Source organism: Electrona antarctica (assembly GCF_951216825.1).
Source record: "Electrona antarctica genome assembly, chromosome: 12".
Classification (NCBI taxonomy): domain Eukaryota; kingdom Metazoa; phylum Chordata; class Actinopteri; order Myctophiformes; family Myctophidae; genus Electrona; species Electrona antarctica.
In genome coordinates this window covers 15,241,737-15,263,443 of record NC_136793.1, presented here as the reverse complement: position 1 = coordinate 15,263,443, position 21,707 = coordinate 15,241,737, and the positions used below count along the sequence as shown (strand labels likewise).

At 42.1% G+C, this 21,707-nt stretch overlaps 2 protein-coding genes across 2 annotated transcripts in view; both read left to right on the top strand.

Moving 5' to 3' along the window:
• LOC306934279 (heterogeneous nuclear ribonucleoprotein A0-like) overlaps positions 1-21,707 on the top strand; it is a gene marked incomplete at both ends in the record, with an annotated part of 306,611 nt that overhangs the window by 193,659 nt on the left and 91,245 nt on the right. The window lies entirely within an intron of this gene.
• The window catches only part of trpm6 (transient receptor potential cation channel, subfamily M, member 6), a gene marked incomplete at its 5' end in the record, with an annotated part of 56,326 nt that continues 49,228 nt past the window's right edge, over positions 14,610-21,707 (top strand). Inside the window, 2 exons of the mRNA XM_079515951.1 lie at positions 14,610-14,796; positions 15,698-15,852. Of these exons, the coding sequence (XP_079372077.1) occupies positions 14,610-14,796; positions 15,698-15,852 (342 nt within the window). The remainder of the gene's footprint in view (positions 14,797-15,697; positions 15,853-21,707) is intronic.

Below are 21,707 nucleotides of genomic sequence, written 5' to 3'. Positions count from 1 at the left end.
CTTGTGTGCTGTTGAGAAAGTGACTCTGCATAATGTCCCCTTCTGTTTCATACTGTTGTTTACTGACGCTTGCACAACCAGTCAACCACCCATTACGCAAGTCCCCTGAGCATGAATAGAGAAATTCTAAATATACTTCCAAAAAGTAGGGATGTGCATGACTGACAAAAATCATATAGATCATTAATTCTCCTACTATTAATAACGAAAGTATTTTCTCATGTTTTTGGGGGGATTTCTTTGGGTGTAATTGTTTCGGGGAATGATTATTATTATTATCATTACTTAACAGATCATTAACAGCAGATCATTACTAGGCATGTCCCGATACCGATACTTGTATCGGAATGCCCTCCGATATGCCCTTATTTGGTATCGGAATCGGCAAGTACGCCCCGCACCAATCCGATACCACATTTTATTTAATCACGTGATGCGCGCAGCACGGTGAGACGGGGCCGCCGGTATTGAAAACGCGCATCTCCAGCCTAGGTGTGAACGGCTTTGCCGACGTGCGAATGGGGGACAATTTAAAACAAAGGCGGCTTGCTGTAGTTTGCGACAAGGGCTGCCAAGTAGACTATCTTTTGTTGTTTTTCTTTCTCCCCCTCTCTTCGAAGTTAGACTGGACAAATAAACTCTAAACTGACTGACTGGGCCACGGTGGGCTGACGCTCATTGTAACTTGCCAAATGCGATACAGACATCAAACAGGGACAGGTGCCCCAAGATTTCAAACTGGCCAAAGTAACCCCCTTGCACAAGAAAGGGAGTAAATTAGACCCCGGCAACTACCGCCCTATTTCTATTCTTAGTTCCATCTCGAAAGTGATGGAAAAAATAGTCTATGAACAGGTTGAAAAGTATCTTGCCACTAATAAATTATTGTACGAGTTCCAATCTCTCCCAGTGAGCTGTGGCGTTCCACAAGGAAGCATACTAGGGCCTCTACTGTTCCTAATATATGTAAACGACATGACTTCAGCTTGTGACTGCAACTTGTTCCTGTTCGCAGATGACTCAGCACTGCTGGTCTCGGACAGGGACAAACTGCAGGTTGAAAATGCCCTCAGCTCTGAACTCGGTAGAATCTGCACCTGGCTCGCTGATAACAAACTATCTTTACACCTGGGAAAAACTGAATCCATTCTCTTTGGCTCTAATAGTAATCTCAGCAAGGCAAATGGCTTCTTGGTTAAAGTGGGTGACAATGTTATCACACGTAAAGATGAAATTACCTACCTAGGTTCCATCCTGGAGGCTAATCTTTCCGGTGATAAAATGGCCACCAACGTAATCAAAAAGGTCAACCATAGAACAAGATTCCTTTACAGGATCTCCTCACTGGTCAACAAAAACACCTTGAAGACCTTAACAGGAGCCCTTGTACAGGGTTTCTTTGACTATGCATGCACCTCCTGGTACCACAGCACCTCAAAGGCCCTTAAAACCAGGCTCCAGACTTCCCAAAACAAACTGGTCAGGCTCCTACTTGACCTAGCCCCCCGAACCCACCTCACCCCTGCCCACTTCGACAGGCTGGAATGGCTTAGGGTCGACGACAGAGTACAGCATCTTGCAATGGGTCTGGTCCACAAGATTCGATACACCACCAAGATACCCATGTACGTGTCTAGATACTTCCTTAATGTTAACGAAGTCCACACCCACAACACCAGAGGGAGTGCAACGAACCATGTACAACCCAGATTCGGCACAAACAAGGGACTAAATTCTTTTCGCTCCTATGCCACCAAAATGTGGAACGCCCTACCAACTGTCATTAAGACATGCGAATCCCTTGACTCTTTCAAAACCGCTCTCAAAGGGCACCTACGGACGGCTGCAATTCGAAACTGGCCCCTGTAAAATCGGAATCCCTCAAACACGAACGCAAGGACAACACAAGAGACGGTCGCGGCCACACAGCCAACTCAAGGTATGGCCACTGAGCCAACTTGGGGACCCAACGCAAGGACAACACAAGAGACGGTCACGGCCACACAGCCAACTCAAGGTACGGCCACGGAGCCGACTTGGGGACCCAACGCAGCTCCTCCAAGGAAAACAAACAAATTAACGGAGCTGAACGTGAATCCCCCCCACCGCCCACCCCTTTTTTTCCCCCTCACTGTATATGTTTCTTTTCCCTTTTTACCTCCTTTATGATGAATTCCTGTTCTGTCTATAGAAGTGTCTATTTGTACGTCTCTAAATGTTTTGATGATTTGAACATGGTGGACCCTATTGGAAACAAGTGTAATGCTTAATTGGGTCGTCCACTCACAGTTAACAGCCTTTGTATTGAGTTTGTGCTTGAAATGTACTGAAATTCTGCAAACTGTTAATAAATTCTTCAATCAATCAATCAATGTCTGCACCGAGTCGAAACAACACGGGAGCCGTCAGCTCCTAGCCTGGCGCGGCCAGACTCATAGCGAGGATGAAGCGTAGTTATAATATCTCCCGCAGATCGATTGAATAGTTTCACATAATACGTGACGTATTCCAATATGCATCAGTGCATGCAACTTCTCAATCTATCGTTGCTGAAAAGGCAGAGCTACAAGATCACAACGCAGTGCAACCAGACGCGGTGTGAGCTTGTAGACTGGCTATTTTTGGTGCGTGACACCGCCGTACGATGATGTATACATTACGCATTTAAAGTGACGGTACACAATTAACAGTTCCCTCTGTCTTTTAGAAAGGTACTGTATAAGTAGTAGCCCTAGTAAAATGTAGTGCAAAGGGATGCCTTGGTTGGTTAAAATAAAGTTAAAATAAAGAGAATATTATTAAAATATAATAAGCATATATATAATATGCATTGTGTGTGTGTGTGTGTGTGTGTGTGTGTGTGTGTGTGTGTGTGTGTGTGTGTGTGTGTGTGTGTGTGTGTGTGTGTGTGTGTGCGCTTGCAAAGTGGAACATCACCAGGGCTAAACTTCACGTTATTCTATGTGATAACGCAACCAACATGAGTACATGTACTTTACACTTTTTTTTTAAAAGCACTGGTATCGGTATCGGTATCGGCTAACACAGAAATTGTTGGATCGGAATCGGATCGGAAACGAAAAAAGGGTATCGGGACATCCCTAATCATTACAATAACAGCATTGCATTGCACTGGCTTTCAGAAATTAACATGCATTTTTTAAGCGCTAGCCGCTCCTATGCACAGCTTTGTGTGTATGTGTGTCTGTCTGTCTGTTTAATTGTCTCACTTCACACAAGTGAGATCTTTTTAAGGCTACATTACTGTCTGCAACCAACTAAACCATTAAGAAAACAAGCTTCAACAGTGAATTTATGGTATTCTCATGAATTTGTTCTTATATCCAAGCCTACTATAGCCTTGTAGGCCTACATTAGGCTAACATGACAATGTGAATGCAGAAGAGAATACATATTACACCTATTTTTTAATCTTTCTGACCCATCCCTAACAGAGAGCAATACTGCAGCCTACGCACAATGACATAGTTTGTCACAATTCTTAGAAATGCCATATTACATCATCATTTGAATATGCAAGATGGTAATTCATAAAATGTTTGGTAGCATTTTGGTTTAGGCTACTGTTGAAGTTCCAAATAATTCTATTATAGGCTATATGTTTTCACTAGGAACTTTTACGCATTAATTCTCCATAATTCTCCACAGTCCCCAGAGCAAACATCAGCCTTCCAAGGCTGTCACATACTGCAAAACCACCAAGAGCAGAGCTACAGTCTTGAATGATGGATTGCAGTGAGGGAAGTATGGTATGGGAATGGCATAGAGTCTACCGGTATGCTGACTTCATTTACTCATCATCTTAGGCCACCAGGTCATTTAGTGCAGTGAGAAATTAGTTTTCCCGGGACCCAAACTAGTGAAAATAGCTGATCTGCAAGCTCACAGCGCATGGCTTCTTTGATTGTCCTTGGCGGTATTCACTAAAAACCAATGGTTGCAACTCACCCATCATAATACACTAAAAGAAGAAGACTTCAAGACTATCAACGGCGTGGTGGGAACCTCAGTGCGTGGAAACAGCAGAGAAACCTTTTTAGTACAATACGTTAGTTAGTTTACGTTAGTTTATTAGTTAAATATCTGTGTTTAACTTGTCTTCATTCAATACTTTAGTTTGCTAATTGCTATTATTATCTGTACTGTCTTTATTCAGGACGCTTCCAAGTTCCAGCAGCAAAACTAGGTAAGACTCTTTATAGCCTATCTGTAAAAATATTATTAGGCTGCCTGCTGGGTAGCCGCGCCCCCTCCCTCCCTTCCTCCCTCCCTCCGCAGCTACTCGAGTGTCGAGTCGGAGCTTCATAGTAAACTTATCTGTCTCTAAACCATATGCTATCTATTCTAAATAACATGTACATTATGAAACTATAGGATATACCAGAAACCAGTGAACCTATATCTGTCTAAACAACATGATATCTAAATAACATTCTGTACATTTGTGATCAAGAAAAAACAAATACTAACTAGAAAAAGTGCCCTTCCGGGCACAGGTCTCCACCAGGAGGATAGGAGTGTGTGTGATGTTTGGCAAAATGTTTAGGAGGATTTTTTTTCCTTCATTTTGTTGAGGAAATGCAGAGCCAGATCACTCATAGCATCTCTGAGGATAGAATTCTGGATGAGCAGGACATGTGCAGCATTTTGTACAAAACGGGCCACTCCTGAAAACTTTGGAAGGCAATCTTAGCCAATCAGTGTACAATCTGAGAAATCCAACAGACTCGTCTTGATCACATGACTACAGAGATCATGTGTACCGATTTGAGGCATTTTGTTCCAAAAATGTGTTTTGCAAAAATCAACCTGTTGGTGGCGCTATAACAGGCCAATGTGAAAAGGGTGGGATATATTCCTCAGCCTAGTAAGAAAATGTGTGAAAGATTTCACGTAAATTGCATGCTGCGTTCATGATTTGAGGCTATTGTTCAAAACGGGGCAATCTTGCAAACTGTGAAAGCCAATTATAGGCAATTAGGATGGAATATGAATTATCAGACAGATCCGACTTGAGCACATGACCATAGAGATACTGTGTAACGATTTGTGAGATTTTTGGACAGAATCTGGAGGAGTAATATAAAAAAATGTGTTTTACAAAAGTCGACCTCCTGGTGGCGCTATAAAAGGCAGATGCGGAAAATGGTAAAAGGTTTGTCCTTGGCCTCTAGGGAGTGTGCATGCAACGTTTCACGCAGATCGGTGCAGTTTTAGGTAAAAAATGTGAAAAGCTGCCTCATGGTGGCGCTATAACAGGCCGTGGGGCAGAGGTTCATCGTTGGCATCCAGGGAGTGTGTGTGCAAAGTTTGGCATCGACCGGGTTAACGGTGCCGGAGATTAGCTGTTCACAGACGGACGGAAGGACGGACACACACACACACGGACGGAGTGCAAAACATACTCTCTCCCCATGCCTTCGGCCTGGTGGAGACAATAATAGTTGTGTTCAGTCAGTCATGTGTCCATCATGGCAGCAGGATATTTGGTCATTTAGGGGTGGTTTGTGTTACTGGTTGGACAGGAGGCTGAAGTATGACTCACAGGCCTGGACTGGCCGTTTGACACGCCATGCCCGGTGGGCCGACCAATGAATGGGCTGGAGGCCCCCGAATATCTTTCGTCATTTTGACTAAAACATTTTGGCTCAATAAATGTGTCCTTTTTATTATTGAAAATGTATTTAATATTGTGGGTGTTTGTTCTTAATACCGGACGGTTGTGTTTTGTATAAAGACCAATCCACACCAATGATTTGCAACAAGCTACTTGCAACCATTACCCCCAATGGCAGTTACAAAGTGTTTGTGGACTAACCTTAAAACTGTTTTGTTGCAAGGAGTTGTGACTTTAGTTGCATTGGTGCTGTCTGGCCATAACTTTAGAGAGATCATGAAACAGGGAAACTGTGGTTACTTCTAATCTACCTTCTGTTTCCTGTAAGTACAATCTGTCCTACACCTTCCTGAAGTGTGTAGGACTGTGTGTGTGTGTGTGTGTGTGTGTGTGTGTGTGTGTGTGTGTGTGTGTGTGTGTGTGTGTGTGTGTGTGTGTGTGTGTGTGTGTGTGTGTGTGTGTGTGTGTGTGTGTGTGTGTGTGTGTGTGTGTGTGTGTGTGTGTGTGTGTGTGTGTGTGTGTGTGTGTGTGTGTGTGTGTGTGTGTGTGTTGCAAGCGCATGGTCTCATTTAGGGTAGTAGTGAGGATACAGACAGTATATCTTCAGTGTGTTGTGAAGAGGTCAAATACCTGCAGGAAGAATTGAAGTCATAAAGGTACAAATGGCTGTAGCGAGGCATTCTGAGAACATTGAGGTCCAAGATGAAGACCAAGACGATACAAACTGCGAGAATGAAACCACCGTCACTGCAAGAAGAACTAATGTAGAAATGTCTGAAGAAGGACATTATGAGAGTCTTGATCTGCAAAAGATAGACGATGCAGGCTATGAAGATCTACGGACCAAGACCAAGAAGGACAAATGCCTACCAAAGTCTGGTAAGATTAATGAGTTTAAAAATCCCCCCCCCCCCCCCCCCCCAATCCCCCCATATTACGTTTTTACCTTTTAAACAAGATAGTTCAGGAAGATATAGGCTACTTGAGAGGTTTATAGCACCACAACAGGTGGTGCTATTATCTGTTTATTTACCCCCACCACCTTTTACCTAAGAGTTCTGTTTTCCCCTGGAGGGATTTTATATATCCTGAATGTATTTTATATCTCCCTGCTCTTACATGATGGTTGTGATTACTGGTTCCCAAACAGAGACATCACAATTCTGTTTTGAGTCTCAGGCTAAAACGTTTGGGAACGTTTTCCAATGTGCTGAGCAGGGATAGCAGAGACTGAGACTGACACTGAGGATAGTGGACAGTTAGAGGAGTGATTAATGTAATATGTAAAAGTATTGTTGGAGGTCATTTCAAAGCACTTTAGTCTGGTTGAGTTTAGCTATACTGTAGCAAGACTTTTAGACTATTATCTTGTTTTTGTCTAACAGGGAGAAGGCCTTTCCAGGTTGCTGGATGTCTGGGGATGCTGTTTCTTATACTGCTGGTTGTGAGCATAGCCCAGGCTGTGAGCTGTGAGTATTATGTCTACCTAAACTACCACATCTCTCATTCAGGGAGTTTGTTGTCTGATATTTTATAGCTGTGACAAAAGTACAGTATTAACCCAGAACTATTTTTTATTTTCTCATTGTTTTTTTTTGCGTGTATTATTGCATGCATCTGAAAAGTATGATGAATAAAGTATAGTGACAATGCACATAAAGGATAAATTAATTAACAACATTGAGCTTTCTTCTTCTGAAATCTAATTTTCCACACATGCTTATTGACCTCGATCATGAACAGTAGCAACAACTGTCTCTATCATCCATTTCTGTCCTTCACAGATCGTTCACCCAGCAGTAACATCATGACCAACGACACCCTGGTGCATCATTATAACGCACTGAAGTCACGATACGATAACCAGACCCTGGAGTTTAACCAGCTAAAGTCTGACAACACCAACCTGAAGCAGGAGAATGACCGGCTTCAAAGTGAAGTAAACCAGCTGAATAGACAGATAGCGGGTGAGAGAAGACACAACATAAATATAAAATAGTGTTATTGATATTTTAATTAATTTCTGGGATATACAGTAGAGGTAGAGAATCAGAGTCAACTCATCACTGCTGGTGTATGACAACTATCATAGATGTCTACTCACTGTGTCTCATTGGTGGGCTGTGGTGGGCTGTGTAAATCCACTGTGTCTCATTGGTGGGCTGTGGTGGGCTGTGTAAATCCACTGTGTCTCATTGGTGGGCTGTGGTGGGCTGTGTAAATCCATAAAGCAACTAAAGCTGTCAAATAATGTAGTGGAGTAAAAACTACAATATTTGCCTCTGAGATGTAATGGAGTAGAAGTAGGAAGTAGGCCTACCACAAAATTGAAATACTACTGAAGTCAAAATACCAGAACAGTTTACTTTGCTGTTCTGGCTCCACTACATCTCTGACTACTAGTATTATTACTATGTGTTCAAATTGGTCACAATCAGTACATTGAAAATCCATCAGTAAATCTCCTGTTTGATGTTTTTAGACAAGTCGTGTCACAGTGGATGGAAGAAGTTTGGATGCAGCTGTTACTACAGAACTACTGAATGGAAAACATGGCAGGAAGGTAGAGAAGAATGTCTGAATCAAGGAGCTGATCTGGAGGTCATTAACAGTGGAGAAGAACAGGTTTGTGTGTGTGTGTGTGTGTGTGTGTGTGTGTGTGTGTGTGTGTGTGTGTGTGTGTGTGTGTGTGTGTGTGTGTGTGTGTGTGTGTGTGTGTGTGTGTGTGTGTGTGTGTGTGTGTGTGTGTGTGTGTGTGTGTGTGTGTGTGCGTGCGTGCGTGCGTGCGTGCGTGCGTGCGTACTGTACACGTGCATGCGTGCGTACTGTACACGTGCATGGGTGTGCGTGTGCGTGCATACTGTACACGTGCATGTGTGTGTGTCTGTGTGAGCGTGCGTGTGTCCAGGTGTCCATCATCCACATAGTTCATGTGAACTAATTCCATGATTATAGTGAAGAAGTGAATGTATTGGATACAATGAATGATGATTCAATCATGTACAAAATAATCAGGTATTCATCAGAGGATTGAGCCCTGAAGGTTTTGCATCATGGATTGGTCTGAACAGGACAGATCGGGAGGCCGTTTGGACGTGGGTGGATGGAACACCACTGACAACACTGTGAGACATTTGACATGTTTTTATATTGTAATTCTATCAAAGTCACTGTATGTGAGTTATGAGTGGATGTGGTTCAATACATTGTTGTTTATTGTGCAGGTACTGGTACTGTATGTGAATGACTGAGTGGATGTGGTTCAATACATTGTTCTTTATTGTGCAGGTACTGGAGGCCTGGAGAACCTGATAACGATGAAAACAGGAACTGTGCACAGTCCACTGCCTACAGTCACTGGACTGACCATAATGGAACATTGTCTAATTCGTTATGTTCATATCCAAGGCCCTCAATCTGTGAGAAGTGATGTTTGTTTTCACTTCATTGATCAAACTGCAGCTCAGTGTTCTGCTACAGTAGTAATTAGTGAAAATGATAAAAACATTTTGTTGTAGCCATAACCATTTTGCTTTCACAATTGGGGGGGGGGGGGGTAACAGATCTACAGACTCACAATGCATCACAACACAATGCATTGTAAGTTTGTAGATCATGTTAATTGACCATTTGGCCATATGCCATATTGGAATATTTTGACATCAGATCCAGCTCTCACCCAACATTTTAGGACCAAATCTATGGGATATATTGGTTAGAGCCAACATACCGTATCACCGCAACCAAAACAGACTCTTCTGGCCCCCCTTAAACCGGTAACAGGTCATCTCGCCCCTTTTCCATCTCGCCCCACTACTCTACCTAGCTGTAAATAACAAACATAATTCATGTTTGTGATTATTTAAAAGGTATTATCATATTAATGTATCATTGTTAAGTTCACTCTGTATATCCACGGGCATAATAGCATGATGATGCCATTACAAAACATGGGCTACATGGAAGAAATGTGATTAATAAAACGAAATTAACTGCTAGAAGGTCATAAATTAACTTAATGAAGCAGTCACCGTCTCTGTGACATGTTGTTCTTTCTAAATTTTACAGAGTATAGAGATCAACTACTATAGGCCTACAATAAAATAAATCTGTATACAAGATCATTACAGATTTCAGAGAGGGAGGGAAATACTAAATTAACTGTTAACTACATTTAAAAAAATCACGGGGCGAGTTGGTAAAGGGGCGAGCAGTCTCGTATTCCTTAAACCAGGAAATTACACCTGTGGCAACTGTGCCCAGTGTAACATATCCCCCATCGCCCATATCTACTGGGCGAAGTACGACAATGTGCAAACACAGCAGCAAGATGCGTGAGTTGCTGTGATAGGAGAAGGATATCAAATGGAACACAACCACCCTAAAGACTAATCATTGTGTATAATTATTCCTGCTAAGCTAATGTCTTTAGACATCCTAGAACAGGGAAAGCTTTTCCAGTAAGGGACCGTGTCATCATATGTAACACATGTAGGCCTATCATATGTAGGTTCCAGGGAATAGAGCAGATTACTCTTCAGAGAGGGGGTGATGTCGACAGAAGATTTTGCCAGAGAGAGCTCTATCGGATCCATACCTTAGAAAGTTTACAACACCTAGGTCTTAATGAAGATTTTGACATGAGTGTTGTTTTAGGACAAAAGATCACATTTGCTCTTTGCTTTATGATGGGGGTGTATACATCAAGCTGCCTCACGGTATAGAAACAGGAGTTAGGCTCCTGCCCTATGGGCCTCATGGCTCGGCAAGGCTTACTTACTACTTTATGATGGCCTGATGTTTGCATTAGATTGCATTTTTTGTCTATTTTTTTAGTTTTCTTCGTTTTGAAACACATTTTTTCCGTGATGTATTCTCTTGTCTCGGTGGACACTTTGGTCCTTTTTGAAACGGGCTCCTCGCCACTCGCCCGACACACTTCCACTCGGTTTGAGCATAGATTTATAAATAATAGAGACGGCACCGGAATTCCCCTCCCATCCACTTGCATTGAGTGGCAGCTGGTCAGTGCTGCTGTTACTAGAAGTAGGCAGCGCTGTGGCAGATCGCACCAGGCCATGATTATAGTTATCCTTAATATACACATTACATAAATGCTGCTGCCATTTTAAACATATTAGCATGCTTTTAGATTGCATTGCTGCACTGCTGTTATTAAGCAGACAGTGGCCTTGTGGCCTCTGGGGGTTTGATTCCCGGCCGGGTCATACCAAAGAAGAAATGCCTCTCTGCTTGGCACCCAGCATCAATGGGTTGGATTGGGGGTCAAATCAACTAATGATTCCCGAGTGCGGCGCACGCTGCGGCTCAGCGCTCCAAGAGATATGGGTCAAATGCGGAGAATAAATGCAGTAACGTGTGTGACTAATCGTACGACTTTGTGGATGGGAGGGAAATTTATATATTTATATATCTATGCTCAAACTGAGTGGAAGTGTGTAGGGCGAGTGGCGAGGAGAGGGGGTAGGCCTATGTGTCTTTTTTCAGCCCATGAGCTGTCATTCTCAATTGAAATGTTTGACACAGGTGTGATGAACACATATCCTGTCCTATATGTCACCGTTTGATTATGCCTGACGAAGGTCGGTAGACCGAAAGCTTGCAATGAATCTATTGATTGTGCACATGGATTTGAGTGTGCGGAGCCTCGCTTTATTTTTTCGAATAATAATGTTTGAAATGTGTTTAAATTGTGTTTCTTTTACAGAAGGTCCTTGCATTTATATAGGCTACCTGAACCTGAATATATTCCTAAAATTGTTGCTATACAAATTGCACTGATCTGTTCAGTACCACCTTGATACAAAATAAACTTAAACTTCAAAGAACTTTATTTTTCCTTTCGGAAACTTATTTTGTGCAGTGGTAAAAGAGAAGAAATCACAATACGTACATACACAGTTACTATAAAAATACTATAAAAATTACTAAAAAATAAAAACTACTGCTTAAAAGCATAATGTATTAATTTAAAATCAGTAATATATAAGCACTAATAATTAATAATCTGATATACTGTATGCAATCAGGTGGAAAGTCCAACGAGGGGGGGAGGGATTGAGCCTAGGCGTTCATAAGTCTGATGGAGGTGGGCACAAAGCTAGCTGAGCCCCTTTTGTAGTGGGTATGGAGGGTGTTGTCCTCAACTATTTGAGAGGCCTTCTTTATTGTCCGTTTTGTATGGATGCTGCTGAGTGACTCCTGTGGACAAACACTGTTTTGTTGCTTAAGCTTATGTATTTATTCACTATTTATTGATTCACTCGTATTGCAAGGACTCCATTTCCCCCAATGACCTCCAACCTGATAGAGTGAGTCCACTCTACATGAAAAGGGAACACACTGCATGGAACAAGAGCACGTCTCTGTCTTGTGTATTCTGTCAAAGATCATATAGGAAATACATTTTGAACAGACTGACAAGTACATTACTTAAGAAGATCAGTTGGTTTGAGAGGTTCCAAGTCATTTAGAATTTAAGTAAACACAAATATACATTTTCTAGTGTAGAAGGGAGTTCCAGCCACGCCTCTAGCCTATAGCAGGCCAGTCTGGTGCATCTCAGGAGCAGGACATATAACATGCGAACAAGAAGGCACTGGAGCAGCTCAGACGATTTAGGCCCTTATTTTATTATATCAGGGTGCAGGTAAAAAGTGACAACGTTTCGATGTGTCAATTACATCTTCGTCAGGTGATCATGACCTGACGAAGATGTAATTGACACATCAACCTGCTCTGAAAAACTCACACACAAATGTCTTGATACTTTAAACTTCTACTCCACTTGTACCTCAGAGGCAAATGCTGTACTTTTTACTCCACTACAATATTTTGACAACTTTAGTTGCTAGTTGATTAATAGATGATGAATTGCATAAAGAACAGACCTGAATGGAAAATGTGGGGCAGAGGTTCATCGTTGGCATCCAGGGAGTGTGTGTGCAAAGTTTGGCAGCCGGAGATTAGCTGTACACAGACGGACGGAAGGACGGACACACACACGGACGGAGTGCAAAACATACTCTCTCAGACCATTACTACTGTGAAAGTGCAGTCTAAGTTGCAACTACATGGTTTTACCAACAGATGGCAGCATTAAGGCCAGTCCTACCATGGGAGAAAAGTGTCCACACAAGACGTTGACCTTTTCTTTGTTAGGCCTACCTCGTTCTTTTTCATGTCAAGGACCACCAAATGAATGTGTATTTGGCCGTGGACCCCATCTGAGAATATGTTGTACTAGGGAGGGACCCCATTCAAGATTTGTGTTGTAAAAGTATTTAAAAACTATTTCAAATGTTTCAATTTTTTTGGGGGAAGATTTGGGGGAATCCCTGAAACTCACTCAAGGACCCCTGTACTTTTGAGAATTTGGTGCTTGCATGCGTGCGTGCGTGTGTGCGTGCGTGCGTGCGTGTAAGGGTGTACAATTTTTTTTAGGTCAAGGCGACTGTATTATAATCGAAAGAAAACGGGACAGGGAAATAAACAAGGGATTGAAAGAACATATCCGTAATAACAACAGTTTTAATCATTATGGTTTTGTTTGTGTTTTCATTTCTGTGAATATTTGGGAATATTTTGGGACTAGTCTAGAGAAGAGGAATGTATACAGTAAGTAAGACAGTAGGCTATACAGTATACAGTAAGTAAGACAGAATATGTGCCTAAACGATACAGCGGAACAGTGAGGATGCAAGGAGTAGAGGTGGCGAAGGTGAAGGACTTTCACCCCCAAAATGAGAACGTTTAGAAAGTTTTAGTTTTTGTCATTCCTAAGCAAATAAATAATGTAATAATAATTATAAATAATAATCCTCTCCATCATCAAAATTGCCCATCCTGGGTCTAAGATGACATGGATGATGTCTTGTATTGAAAGGTATGGATGGAGCAGTGCCCTGGCCCCTGTAAGCCAGGTGTAGCTAATCAGCTCTCTCTCTCTCTCTCTCTCTCTCTCTCTCTCTCTCTCTCTCTCTCTCTCTCTCTCTCTCTCTCGGCTCTGACACAGCTGAACTGTAATATGCCAGTGTTTACACAACGTTGTGGAAGTTTTAGAATAGACATACGAAGAAAAAAAGAATAAATAACTGACAAAATAACATCGACATACTGTAGGGATTTCTGATCATTGTACTTCAATAATAATAATAATAATAATAGTTGTGTTCAGTCAGTCATGTGTCCATCATGGCAGCAGGATATTTGGTCATTTAGGGGTGGTTTGTGTTACTGGTTGGGCAGGAGGCTGAAGTATGACTCACAGGCCTGGACTGGCCGTTTGACACGCCATGCCCGGTGGGCCGACCAATGAATGGGCTGGAGGCCCCCGAATATCTTTCGTCATTTTGACTAAAACATTTTGGCTCAATAAATGTGTCCTTTTTATTATTGAAAATTTATTTAATATTGTGGGTGTTTGTTCTTAATACCGGACGGTTGTGTTTTGTATAAAGGCCAATCCACACCAATGATTTGCAACAAGCTACTTGCAACCATTACCCCCAATGGCAGTTACAAAGTGTTGTATTGTGGACTAACCTTAAAACTGTTTTGTTGCAAGGAGTTGTGACTTTAGTTGCATTGGTGCTGTCTGGCCATAACTAGAGATCAGAGATCATAACTAGAGATAGAGAGATCATGAAACAGGGAAACTGTGGTTACTTCTACCTTCTGTTTCCTGTAAGTACAACCTGTCCTACACCTTCCTGAAGTGTGTGTGTGTGTGTGTGTGTGTGTGTGTGTGTGTGTGTGTGTGTGTGTGTGTGTGTGTGTGTGTGTGTGTGTGTGTGTGTGTGTGTGTGTGTGTGTGTGTGTGTGTGTGTGTGTGTGTGTTGCAAGCGCATGGTCTCATTTAGGGTAGTAGTGAGGATACAGACAGTATATCTTCAGTGTGTTGTGAAGAGGTCAAATACCTGCAGGAAGAATTGAAGTCATAAAGGTACAAATGGCTGTAGCGAGGCATTCTGAGAACATTGAGGTCCAAGATGAAGACCAAGACGATACAAACTACGAGAATGAAACCACCGTCACTGCAAGAAGAACTAATGTAAAAATGTCTGAAGAAGGACATTATGAGAGTCTTAGAGATCTACGGACCAAGACCAAGAAGGACAAAGGCCTACCAAAGTCTGGTAAGATTAATGAGTTTAAAAATCCCCCCCAATCGCCCCATATTACGTTTTTACCTTTTAAACAAGATAGTTCAGGAAGATATAGGCTACTTGAGAGGTTTATAGCACCACAACAGGTGGTGCTATTATCTGTTTATTTACCCCCACCACCTTTTACCTAAGAGTTCTGTTTTCCCCTGGAGGGATTTTATATATCCTGAATGTATTTTATATCTCCCTGCTCTTACATGATGGTTGTGATTACTGGTTCCCAAACAGAGACATCACAATTCTGTTTTGAGTCTCAGGCTAAAACGTTTGGGAACGTTTTCCAATGTGCTGAGCAGGGATAGCAGAGACTGAGACTGACACTGAGGATAGTGGACAGTTAGAGGAGTGATTAATGTAATATGTAAAAGTATTGTTGGAGGTCATTTCAAAGCACTTTAGTCTGGTTGAGTTTAGCTATACTGTAGCAGGACTTTTAGACTATTATCTTGTTTTTGTCTAACAGGGAGAAGGCCTTTCATATTGGTTGCTGGATGTCTGGGGATGCTGTTTCTGTGTCTTATACTGCTGGGTGTGAACATAGCCCAGGCTGTGAGCTGTGAGTATTATGTCTACCTAAACTACCACATCTCTCATTCAGGGAGTTTCTTGTCTGATATTTTATAGCTGTGACAAAAGTACAGTATTAACCCAGAACTATTTTTCATTTTCTCATTGTTTCTTTTTGCGTGTATTATTGCATGCATCTGAAAAGTATGATGAATAAAGTATAGTGACAATGCACATAAAGGATAAATTAATTAACAACATTGAGCTTTCTTCTTCTGAAATCTAATTTTCCACACATGCTTATTGACCTTGATCATGAACAGTAGCAACAACTGTCTCTATCATCCATTTCTGTCCTTCACAGATCGTTCACCCAGCAGTAACATCATGACCAACGACACCCTGGTGCATCATTATAACACACTGAAGTCCAACTACGATACCCAGACCCTGGAATATGACCAGCAAAAGTCTGACAACACCAACCTGAAGCAGAAGAAGGACCAGCTTCAAAGTGAAGTAAACCAGCTGAATAGACAGATAGCGGGTGAGAGAAGACACAACATAAATATAAAATAGTGATATTTTAATTAATTTCTGGGATATACAGTAGAGGTAGAGAATCGGAGTCAACTCATCACTGCTGGTGTATGACAACTATCATAGATGTCTACTCACTGTGTCTCATTGGTGGGCTGTGGTGGGCTGTGTAAATCCACTGTGTCTAAAAGTAAAAATACCAGAACAGTTTACTTTGCTGTTCTGGCTCCACTACATCTCTGACTACTAGTATTATTACTATGTGTTAAAATTGGTCACAATCAGTACATTGAAAATCCATCAGTAAATCTCCTGTTTGATGTTTTTAGACAAGTCGTGTCCCAGTGGATGGAAGAAGTTTGGATGCAGCTGTTACTACAGAACTACTGAATGGAAAACATGGCAGGAAGGTAGAGAAGAATGTCTGAATCAAGGAGCTGATCTGGTGGTCATTAACAGTGGAGAAGAACAGGTTTGTGTGTGTGTGTGTGTGTGTGTGTGTGTGTGTGTGTGTGTGTGTGTGTGTGTGTGTGTGTGTGTGTGTGTGTGTGTGTGTGTGTGTGTGTGTGTGTGTGTGTGTGTGTGTGTGTGTGTGTGTGTGTGTGTGTGTGTGTGTGTGTGTGTGCGTGAGAGTGAGAGTGAGTGTGTGTGTGACGTGTGTGTGTGTGTGTGTGTGTGTGTGTGTGTGTGTGTGTGTGTGTGTGTGTGTGTGTGTGTGTGTGTGTGTGTGCGTGCGTGCGTGCGTGCGTGCGTGCGTGCGCACGTGCGTGTGTGTGTGTGTGTCTGTGTGAGCGTGCGTGTGTCCAGGTGTCCATCATCCACATAGTTACATCATGTGAACTAATTCCATGATTATAGTGAAGAAGTGAATGTATTGGATACAATGAATGATGATTCAATCATGTACAAAATAATCAGGTATTCATCAGAGGATTGAGCCCTAAAGGTTATGCATCATGGATTGGTCTGAACAGGACAGATCGGGAGGCCGTTTGGACGTGGGTGGATGGAACACCACTGACAACACTGTGAGACATTTGACATGTTTTTATATTGTAATTCTATCAAAGTCACTGTATGTGAGTTATGAGTGGATGTGGTTCAATACATTGTTGTTTATTGTGCAGGTACTGGTACTGTATGTGAATGACTGAGTGGATGTGATTCAATACATTGTTCTTTATTGTGCAGGTACTGGAGGCCTGGAGAACCTGATAACGATGAAAACAGGAACTGTGCACAGTCCACTGCCTACAGTCACTGGACTGACCATAATGGAACATGGTCTAATTCGTTATGTTCATATCAATGGGCCTCAATCTGTGAGAAGTGATGTTTGTTTTCACTTCATTGATCAAACTGCAGCTCAGTGTTCTGCTACAGTAGTAATTAGTGAAAATGATAAAAACTCAAACATTTTGTTGTAGCCATAACCATTTTGCTTTCACAATTGGTTATGCCTGACGAAGGTCGGTAGACCGAAAGCTTGCAATGAATCTATTGATTGTGCACATGGATTTGAATGTGCGGAGCCTCGCTTAATTTTTTCGAATAATAATGTTTGAAATGTGTTTAAATTGTGTTTCTTTTACAGAAGGTCCTTGCATTTATATAGGCTACCTGAACCTGAATATATTCCTAAAATTGTTGCTATACAAATTGCACTGATCTGTTCAGTACCACCTTGATACAAAATAAACTTAAACTTCAAAGAACTTTATTTTTCCTTTCGGAAACTTATTTTGTGCAGTGGTAAAAGAGAAGAAATCACAATACGTACATACACAGTTACTATAAAAATACTATAAAAATGACTAAAAAAGAAAAACTACTGCTTAAAAGCATAATGTATTAATTTAAAATCAGCACTAATAATTAATAATCTGATATACTGTATGCAATCTATGTGTTCACTATAGTCCATCAGGTGGAAAGTCCAACGAGGGGGGGGGGCTAGGCGTTCATAAGTCTGATGGAGGTGGGCACAAAGCTAGCTGAGCCCCTTTTGTAGTGGGTATGGAGGGTGTGTGTGTTGTCCTCAACTATTTGAGAGGCCTTCTTTATTGTCCGTTTTGTATGGATGCTGCTGAGTGACTCCTGTGGACAAACAATGTTTTGTTGCTTAAGCTTATGTATTTATTCACTATTTATTGATTCACTCGTATTGCAAGGACTCCATTTCCCCCAATGACCTCCAGCCTGATAGAGTGAGTCCACTCTACATGAAAAGGGAACACACATGGAACAAGAGCACGTCTCTGTCTTGTGTATTCTGTCAAAGATCATATAGGAAATACATTTTGAACAGACTGACAAGTACATTACTTAAGAAGATCAGTTGGTTTGAGAGGTTCCAAGTCATTTAGAATTAAAACAAACTGCATCAGAGTTTTCAGTAAGATGCTTTGTCTGCTGTATTGTATGTATTCATGTATAATGATGATGTTCAGAACCAGATTTATATGTACATGTACTTGGTTACATTCCACAGCTGCATTTGATACCTTGTTGATTCAGTATATTTCTATAAAATTCAAGTAAACACAAATATACATTTTCTAGTGTAGAAGGGAGTTCCAGCCACGCCTCTAGCCTATAGCAGGCCAGTCTGGTGCATCTCAGGAGCAGGACATATAACATGCGAACAAGAAGGCACTGGAGCAGCTCAGACGATTTAGGCCCTTATTTTATTATATCAGGGTGCAGGTAAAAAGTGACAACGTTTCGATGTGTCAATTACATCTTCGTCAGGTGATCATGACCTGACGAAGATGTAATTGACACATCAACCTGCTCTGAAAAACTCACACACAAATGTCTTGATACTTTAAACTTCTACTCCACTTGTACCTCAGAGGCAAATGCTGTACTTTTTACTCCACTACAATAGACCTGAATACTAGAAAAAGTGCCTCTTGGGGCACAGGTCTCCACCAGGGCAGGTCAGGTTGTGGCCTCCTGGTGGCGCTATAATAGGCCAATGTGAAAAGGGTGCCATTTCTTCATACGCCTTTGATGGCAATTGCATGATTTGAGGCATTTTGTTCCAAAAATGTGTTTTGCAAAAATCAACCTGTTGGTGGCGCTATAACAGGCCAATGTGAAAAGGGTGGGATATATTCCTCAGCCTAGTAAGAAAATGTGTGAAAGATTTCACGTAAATTGAATGCTGCGTTCATGATTTGAGGCTTTTGTTCAAAACGGGGCAATCTTGCAAACGGTGAAAGCCAATTATAGCCAATTAGGATGGAATATGAAATATCGGACAGATCCGACTTGAGCACATGACCATAGAGATACTGTGTAACGATTTGTGGAGGAGTAATATCAAAAAATGTGTTTTACAAAAGTCGGCCTCCTGGTGGCGCTCTAAAAGGCAGATGCGGAAAATGCAGGTCAAAGGTTTGTCCTTGGCCTCTAGGGAGTGTGCATGCAACGTTTCACGCAGATCGGTGCAGTTTAAGGTAAAACATGTGAAAAGCTGCCTCATGGTGGCGCTATAACAGGCCGTTCTGGAAAATGTGGGGCAGAGGTTCATCGTTGGCATCCAGGGAGTGTGTGTACAAAGTTTGGCATCGACCGGGTTAACGGTGCCGGAGATTAGCTGTACACAGACGGACGGAAGGACGGACACACACACGGACGGAGTGCAAAACATACTCTCTCCCCATGCCTTCGGCCTGGTGGAGACAACTAATGCAAAACGTGCATCTGTGCATGTTTTCCTAGATCAGTGTGTGGGGTCCGGTCGTCCGGGGACCCCCAGGGGTCCTTGAGGGGGTTCAACCTGGGGTCTCCAGATAAATGATTGACACTGAAATATGGGAAACTAGAAAAAGTGCCCTTCCGGGCACAGGTCTCCACCAGGAGGATAGGAGTGTGTGTGATGTTTGGCAAAATGTTTAGGAGGATGTTTTTTTTGTTTTTGCAATAATTTTCTTCATTTTGTTGAGGAAATGCAGAGCCAGATCACTCATAGCATCTCTAAGGATAGAATTCTGGATGAGCAGGACATGTGCAGCATTTTGTACAAAACGGGCCACTCCTGAAAACTTTGGAAGGCAATCTTAGCCAATCAGTGTACAATCTGAGAAATCCAACAGACTCGTCTTGATCACATGACTACAGAGATCATGTGTACCGATTGCCATTTCTTCATACGCCTTTGATGGCAATTGGATGATTTGAGGCATTTTGTTCCAAAAATGTGTTTTGCAAAAATCAACCTGTTGGTGGCGCTATAACAGGCCAATGTGAAAAGGGTGGGATATATTCCTCAGCCTAGTAAGAAAATGTGTGAAAGATTTCACGTAAATTGCATGCTGCGTTCATGATTTGAGGCTTTTGTTCAAAACGGGGCATTCTTGCAAACTGTGAAAGCCAATTATAGCCAATTAGGATGGAATATGAAATATCGGACAGATCCAACTTGAGCACATGACCATAGAGATACTGTGTTGAGATTTTTGGACAGAATCTGGAGGAGTAATATCAAAAAATGTGTTTTACAAAAGTCGGCCTCCTGGTGGCGCTATAAAAGGCAGATGCGGAAAATACAGGTCAAAGGTTTGTCCTTGGCCTCTAGGGAGTGTGCATGCAACGTTTCACGCAGATCGGTGCAGTTTTAGGTAAAAATGTGAAAAGCTGCCTCATGGTGGCGCTATAACAGGCCGTTCTGGAAAATGTGGGGCAGAGGTTCATCGTTGGCATCCAGGGAGTGTGTGTGCAAAGTTTGGCATCGACCGGGTTAACGGTGCCGGAGATTAGCTGTACACAGACGGACGGAAGGACACACACACGGACGGACGGACACACACACGGACGGAGTGCAAAACATACTCTCTCCCCATGCCTTCGGCCTGGTGGAGACAAAAAAGCCTACAAATGTCTCTAATCTTGGCAGCAATGTCAGGTTTATCCCAGAGCCTTAGCCCCTTTCGGTACCCTCGGTTACCTTTTCTGAATTTTGGACGGCGGTACCCTAGGGTCCCTCGTAGCTTATTCGACCCTCCATAGGACGCAGATTTACCCACGGAGTTCACGGAGACCTGCTCGGTCGCTTGAGCTTAGAGTATAGAGTTACGCAAACTCTGTTCACTTCATGAGGCCAGTCCAATGGCGGCTCTTCTACATAGACTTCTATTGAGAATGGGGACAACAAATACAAAAAAAACAAAGCTTGGGTTGTGTTCCATTCATCCATGTTCCATTGGTTCTATCTAGTCTTTCTTTGGGTTCCTTGGCTGTTGCAAGCAGGTGGCAAGCTGTATTATGTTTTGGCTTTATTGCTTGTGAATTAATTGGTTGTGAATTAATTGGCACCTGGGGAAACATATATGAGTGCTTGTGAATTAATTGGCACCTGGGAAACATAGGCTATAGTTGAGTGCTTGTAAATTGCTTTATAATTAAGAGTATAATTGTGTATAAAGATTACTGATGGGCCTTAGTTAGGTGTGAGTTAATTGAGTTTTGGAGGTATATGAAATACCCAAAACTGTATTTGTGGAACTGTCTACTTTGGAGCCTTGAGCCAATTCTTTCACAGTTTAGATTATTGCTAAGTGAAGTATTGGTACTAGTACAAACTGAGAGAGCCAAGCCCAATACTGAAACCTTTTGGCATACATATTCTGGGGGAAGCGCAATTTATAAGTGAAAATGTCAGATCTACAAGATCTACACATGCTGTGAGCATGGGGTTTGGTTTACAGGTAGATGGGGGGGGAAATGGCAGTCCAACTGAGCCAAATCCAGTCCGGTTTAGGGGTTAAGTGTAATGATTTGAATCGCGACCTCATGATATGTTTATTCCATGACAACACAATGGAATG